At 42.4% G+C, this 6539-nt stretch overlaps 1 protein-coding gene across 3 annotated transcripts in view; it reads right to left on the bottom strand.

The window, feature by feature from the left end:
- Nucleotides 1–827: 827 nt before the first annotated feature.
- LOC113450112 (complement C4-B-like) overlaps nucleotides 828–6539 on the bottom strand; it is a 104386-nt gene continuing 98674 nt past the window's right edge. For all 3 annotated transcript variants that reach the window (XM_087928494.1, XM_087928492.1, XM_026721265.2), the window contains exons 39-41: nucleotides 6254–6337; nucleotides 4563–4695; nucleotides 828–2503 (exon numbers count right to left, since the gene is read on the bottom strand). In XM_087928494.1, coding sequence (XP_087784620.1) covers nucleotides 2362–2503; nucleotides 4563–4695; nucleotides 6254–6337 — 359 coding nt within the window. In that variant the 3' untranslated portion in view covers nucleotides 828–2361. The remainder of the gene's footprint in view (nucleotides 2504–4562; nucleotides 4696–6253; nucleotides 6338–6539) is intronic.

Here is a 6539-nt window from a genome sequence, read left to right as displayed (position 1 = left end):
TGTAAAACAAAAACTAAACTGTCTCGGAGGAAACGAATCCTCTGAATTGATTCAGAGATTTATTTAGCTCTAAATAGGTGTCCTTTCCAGCTGATTTAAGATACTTGACAAAAGCAAAAGATAATCAGGTCCCAATTATTCTTATTTCTGTATTCCCCTTTATTCCAAGTGAGGGTTGTAACTGGCCAGAAGCAGGCCAATGACTCACGCAGCAGGTTGATGTACAAACATTGCAGGCTGATGAAGGATGTAAAGAGGATGTATGATGACCGGCAGATCAAAGGAATGTTAAAAATCCTGATTTCCCAAACTGGTTTAAAACCTGGCATACTTTGCCCCTGACATCTGGAGATCTGCAGGGGAGGGTAATTTTTTTTTTAAAAAAAGAGCAATAAATGTAAAAAAAAAGGGGGGGGGCAAGATGTTAATTACATCGTAACGGTCACCCCCTTGTCCGTCTTAACTACTGATCTTTAGACTTTCTTTGCAGTAAAACGTGTTCCTTTATTTTCACTAGCAATTAAATGTCCTTTGGTCTAAAAACACTGAGGGCCGGATGCTGTGAGTAGTACCATTATGGCTGGCTGAAGAATTCTGGGAGTTGAAGTCCACAAGTCTTAAAGTTGCCAAGTTTGGAGAGCTCTGGGCTAGCCTATCGATTCAGGAAATACAAATCTGGAGACAATCTTAGATAAAAAAAATTTCCCTTCTGCCTCTACCTTTTCAGCCTGGGGGTAGAAGAAAGCTGCCATTACAGGAGTAGCAGAATGGAGCGGCAGAATCCTTAGCCGAATCAAGAATTAACAAATGGAATCGAGAAACAAAACTAAAGTAAACTATTTTATTGCATGAAAAAGTAGTACAAAACAGTGCCAACTCATGGTAAGACACACCTGTTGGGTCAAAAGTAGTCTAGATACACTGGATTATGAATTCCTAAATCCTAACCAGCATGGCTAAGTGGATTACTGAAAGGGTAGCTCAGTTTGGAGGAAGGGAGTTGGGAGTTAGACTATTCAGACATAGATGCTGCCCAGGGAGATGACTGGAAATGTTGGTTTGTGAAATTGCAAACCCCCGAGAATTTTTGTACATTTTTTTTTTTACTAGGACTTACCAAAATTCAGGTTCTCCAGAAACAGGCAAAAAGACTGTTAGATTATAAACATTTGAATGTGAGAGAGAATGTAAAATCCAGAGGTCTGTCCAGCCAAACAGAAAGTTGAATGCGTAGTGATGAATCTCTGGGAAACCCAAAATTAGGACAGAGGAAAAAAGGGGGGTGGCTCTTCAATTTTAGCACAACACACCCTCATTTGCTTTGATTCCCCCCTCCCCAAAGAAAAAGTGGAGTTGAGTTCAGAAAAATAATTCATTCTTGGATGATGGAAAGCACTTCTGATTATAATCAATGCAGTGGATGGTGGGCTTTGGCTAGGAAAAAAATAATAATACTGAAATTGACACACATCAGAATAGAAATGATTGCGTTGTAGCAATAATTTGGGACAGAATGAAACACTTTCAAAGGAATGGTTGTCAACACTGAGCCAAAGATCTCCCAAATTAGAGGCAATTTAATGTCTTAGAGGCAATTTAATGTCTTAGAGAGCAATTTAATAACTTAGAGGCTGTTTTCTCATAAAAAGTACTTCAGTCTGCTTTACCAAATGTCTTAGTAAGACTTCAGTTGGAATATTACATCCAGTTTTGGTTGCTACAATATAAAAAATAATAATATAAAGACTCTGGAAAGAATGCAGAGAAGATCAACAAAGAAGATGATTAGTTAGCTGGAAGTTAAAACATATGAAGAACGGCTGCAGGAATTGGAAACATCTAGTCTGATGAAAAGAAAGACATGGGGTGATAGGTCTTCCAATATGTAAGAGGCTGCCATAAAGAAGATGGAGGTCATCCCTGTTCTCCTAAGCACCTAAAGGCCACACAAGAAGCAACAAAACTCTTCAAGGAATGAACCAACCTAGAAATAAGGAGGAATTTCCTGACAATTAGAACAATTAACCAGTGGAATAACTTGCCTCCAGAAATTGTGGGTGCTCTATCACTGGAGGCTTTTAAGAAGAGACTGGACAGCCATTTTGTCTGAAATGATACTATAGGGTCTCCTGCTTGAGCCAGGGGGGTGGACTAGAAGACCTCCAAGGTCCCTCCCAATGCTGGTTATGCTGGTTTGAAGCGGACAGATTCTTCTTGTGTCTTCCGGTCCTCTAATCACAGAGTGTTAAATGACTCACAACACAGCGTTCAAGAGGAGGTTTTCAGCCAGGGGGTTATTCCATAAAAGAGGCGCAGTTCCTGGTGCATCAGGGTAGTCAAAGGCACAAGGGGTTATTTGGCTCAGATGCGGCAGCCGTTTATACCAAAGGAAGTGGTGAAAGACTCCAGGTGACTGCAGGTGTTGCGATACTGGGTGGCTTTACAACGCCGAGGATCTGGTAGCTCTTCTATCCAGGAATTCTTATCCAGAAGGTACTGGGGGCTGCAGAAAGAAAGAAGATTGAGTGACAGGTCTGATATGACACCCCTTCCCCCTTCAAAGGGCTGGAAAAGCAACCTCGAGTGTCCCTGATTATCAGAACCCAGATGAAATGATACAGATGAACAGAGTTGGAAGGGACCTTGTAGGTCATCTAGTCCAACTCCCCCGCCCAAATGGGTATGACAGGTCATCAGAATGGATGACCACCATGTGCCTTGCCAGTTGCTCTACAGTGTTCTGGAGTCTAGGGAAGTGACCTTGAGGTGGACCACAACAAGCCCTAGGAAGACGCTGTGAAAGAAACCCTACGCCATGGAGATATCCAGCCAAGGGAATTAGAACCCACTGGCGAGCTGTATGCTATGAAGCTTCTTTGAGGGCAGGGGCTTACCAAAACTGATAGAAAACCATGAGTGGTGTTAGGAATATAAGTCACCTAACAGGTATTTGGGTTAGAAATATATAAACCAGGATAAACATTTTAAAACTGTATCTTTAAGAAAATGCAAAACTGTAATTAGGTGTGGTTTCTCAAACGGCCATAAGATGGAGCCAGAAACCTGGGTTGTTTAGTCTGAGTCTCAGAAGAGAGTGTGAGTGTATCTCTGTTTCCTTCTGTTGGAAAGTATTGCCGTTGCTCCATTTCTTCTAATGGACTGATATTACTGGATTTAATGTAAGTCTGATACTGAACTGTTTTTTTGACACTGGAATTTGATATTTGGATTATCCCTGGATGAAAACTGACTGATTTTACCTGTGAATGACTTTGGACTGCCTATTTTGGACTTTGCTTAACGTTTCTGGAAGTAAAAACCTACATTTACTGTACAGTGTATGTGTGTGCTGTATGTGTATTATTCAAACACTCCTCTCAAATACGTCTCCCTGTATGCGCTCATTCTCCTAACGGGGAATTACCTCAACAAGTGGCATCACAGAAAAACACCCACAGTTACTACAACAATGGTCTTTCAGTGCACCCATTGGCTAGATTCTGTGCAGAGCCACCTCTGTGTCCACAAATGAACTGCATAACATGTCTTCTTCAAATCCTATCTCTATCTGGCTGCCTGGCTGCCTTTTCTTTCCCTTCCTTCCTTCCTTCCTTCCCATCTATCTATCTATATCTATCTATCTATCTATCTATCTATCTATCTATCTATCTATCTATCTATCTATCTATCTATCTATCTATCTATCTATCTATCTATCTATCTATCTATCTATCTATCTATCTATCTATCTATCTATCTATCTATCTTTATATCTATCTTTATATCTATCTATCTCTACGGCAAATTATCTATATCTATCATCTCTCTCGCTCTCCACCCATCCATCATTCTAGAGTTCACCTGTCTCGCTAATCTACAGAAATGGGGTGTCAGAAATGAGTAGTTTTTCTTATCATTACTGCCTTTTTCCTTTTCTATTTTTAGGGTAGTTTAATTTTTGGTAAATTTGCTTTGTCTCATTTCCTTTTATTAATATACTAGCCGATAACCCGGCATTGCCCAGGTATTTATTTATCCTAATCCTTTGTGAAACAGGAAAATCCTGTAGTTGGGACTCACACTCTTGTTCAGTCTCTCACGCAGCGTCGCAATTCTTCTATTCCTCCATAAGAGGGAGCCCCCTTGAGGAGTACTGTGAAGCCGTTACCATGGCAAGTCCACTGTGCTGTACAGTAGAAGCCATTTTAAGGCACACATCACCCCCCGAGGGGGGGGGTTTAGTGGTGTCTTACCCCCACAGTATTTGTTTCCAGAGGTTAAGTCATCTATTTACCAAGTTTGGTTGTAGAAGATAAAAAATAAATAAATAAACATACCCACACAAAAGTAATAGCGCAACGGTGATCTTAATATTACATAATTAGTTCAAGACTGTCACTATTATTATATAACAATTCTTCGATTTGAAGTTTTGTTGTTCTTGTTATACTTAACTGTACTTAAATACCATGACCTCTAACTTCACACTTCTACACTTCCTCCTCCTGTCTTTCTAACAACACATTACACACCGAATTTCCCGTTCTTGTTTCCCAGCTTACCGGTCATTTGAATCACGAGTTTCCCCATCGCGTCCCATCAACAAATATTCTTTGCCTGCAGCCAAGCGGGTCTTGCAAGCGGCCCGAACCACAAAGCGACGGATCTGGCCAACTTTAATTCTGGAGTCCGTAGCTACAGAGAAAGAAATCTAAGGTTGAAAATCTGAAAAATATATACATCTAGGAAGGCTATCAATAGAATAGAATAGAAGAATAGAATTCTTTATTGGCCAAGGGTGATTGGACACACAAGGAATTTGTCTTTGGTGCATAGGGTCCCAATGTACATAAAAGAAAAGATACATTCGTCAAGAGTCAAGAATCATAAAACTCCTGGAACATTTTCTATACAGTCTAGTGAGACTAGAGCTGGCAGATCACTGGGAAACCATTCGATTCGTAGTGGTTCCCAAAATGACAGATGCAGTCATACTGGGGCTTTCCTGGCTAGACAAGTGGGGCCCGACCATCTGGTGGCAGGGGGGCAGCCGCAGACTGAGGATAGCAAACAGACCCCAACTCCTTCCTCACCATCAAATAGAAGCACCGCCCACACAGGGAACCCTTCCAGAGGGTTCACCAGAACAACTGGCAGCCACCTCCAACAAAACCCCAGAAGTCGGACAGATTCCTTGATTGTTTCTTTGGAGTAACACTGCTCCTACTACCACATCACCGGCGTCTGCTTGAATGATGAAAGGTTGTTCGGGGTTAGGGTGCTTCCGTACTGGTTCTTTTGCAAACAGTTATTTCAGTGTTTCAAATGCCTTTTGGCAGGTTAGGTCCCACTGTAGAGGTTGTCCCGGGTGGGGTTTCGTTCCTGGACTCCCTGCCTTTAGGAGGTCCGTCATGGGTTTGGCAATCTTCGCGAAGGAGGGGATGAATTGTTGGTAGAAGTTTGTGAAGCCCAAGAAGCTTTGTAGCTGTCTGCGGGTACGAGGGGCCTGCCAGCCCAGAATGGCTTGTACTATGGCTGGGTCCATCCATCTCTATGCCGGAATCCTGACAAAGGCATCTAACGAGGTGGTGCGCTTTTCCACTGGGCCTATTTCTACAGGTAGTCCTTGACTTATGACTGCATTTGAGCCCAAAATTTCTGTTGCGAAGCGAGATGGTTGTTAACTCAGTTTTCTCCATTTTACGACCTTTCTTGCCCCAGCTGTTAAGTCGACCACTGCAGTTGTTAAGTAAGTCACCTGTTTGTAAAGTGACTCTGGCTTCCCCGTTGACTTTGCTTGTTAGAAGGTCGCAAAAGGGGGATCATATGACCCCGGGATCACACTGCAACCATCATAAATATGAGTCAGTTGCCAACTACTTGAATTTTGATCACATGACCACGGGGTTGCTGCAACGGCGTGTGAAAAATAGTCCTAAGTCCCTTTTTTTTCAGTCACGTAACTTTGAATGGTCACTAAATGAACTGTTGTAAGTCGATTTTCATGTGGTTTTTCTTCAGAGCTTGCTTCATCCATGTTGCACTCTAGTAAAAGTATCTTTTGCTCTCAATCTTATGGAGTCGAGGGCCTTTTAGGAAGTAAACTGGGGCCAGCTTGACAGTGAGCTTTTGTGGGCCCAAAGGGATTTGAGACTGATGACGCATTTGACCCCTCCCTTCAGTTCAGCCTGGTCATCTCCTACAGTAGCAAAGCTGAGGCAACAAAAAACCCCATGAAAGGGAGACTACTCACTAAATTGCAGGGCCTCCTTGATTTTAACTTCATAGACCCGGAAGGCGCTTTCTTGGCTCTCGCGCTCCACTCGAACCAGGAACACTACGAAGAGGAGACAAAAACTGTCATCTTTTGCCCTACTGATGGTCAGAATGAGGGATTTTTCCACATCATCAAGTTCAGGTGTTGTCCCCGAGGCAGCAGGACAATTGTTGGGCGTACACAGCATGGCCTTCATTGCCAATCCTTGTTCAGCTAAAGCAAGGCCCTTCAAACCTGACAGCTTTAAGACTTGTAGACTTCA

This window comes from Pseudonaja textilis, chromosome 2 (genome assembly GCF_049901715.1).
Source record: "Pseudonaja textilis isolate UNSWEBS1 chromosome 2, rPseTex1.2, whole genome shotgun sequence".
NCBI classification, from domain to species: Eukaryota; Metazoa; Chordata; class Lepidosauria; order Squamata; family Elapidae; genus Pseudonaja; species Pseudonaja textilis.
Note: the sequence above shows the minus strand (reverse complement) of the source record. Positions and strands in the feature narration are given on the sequence as shown.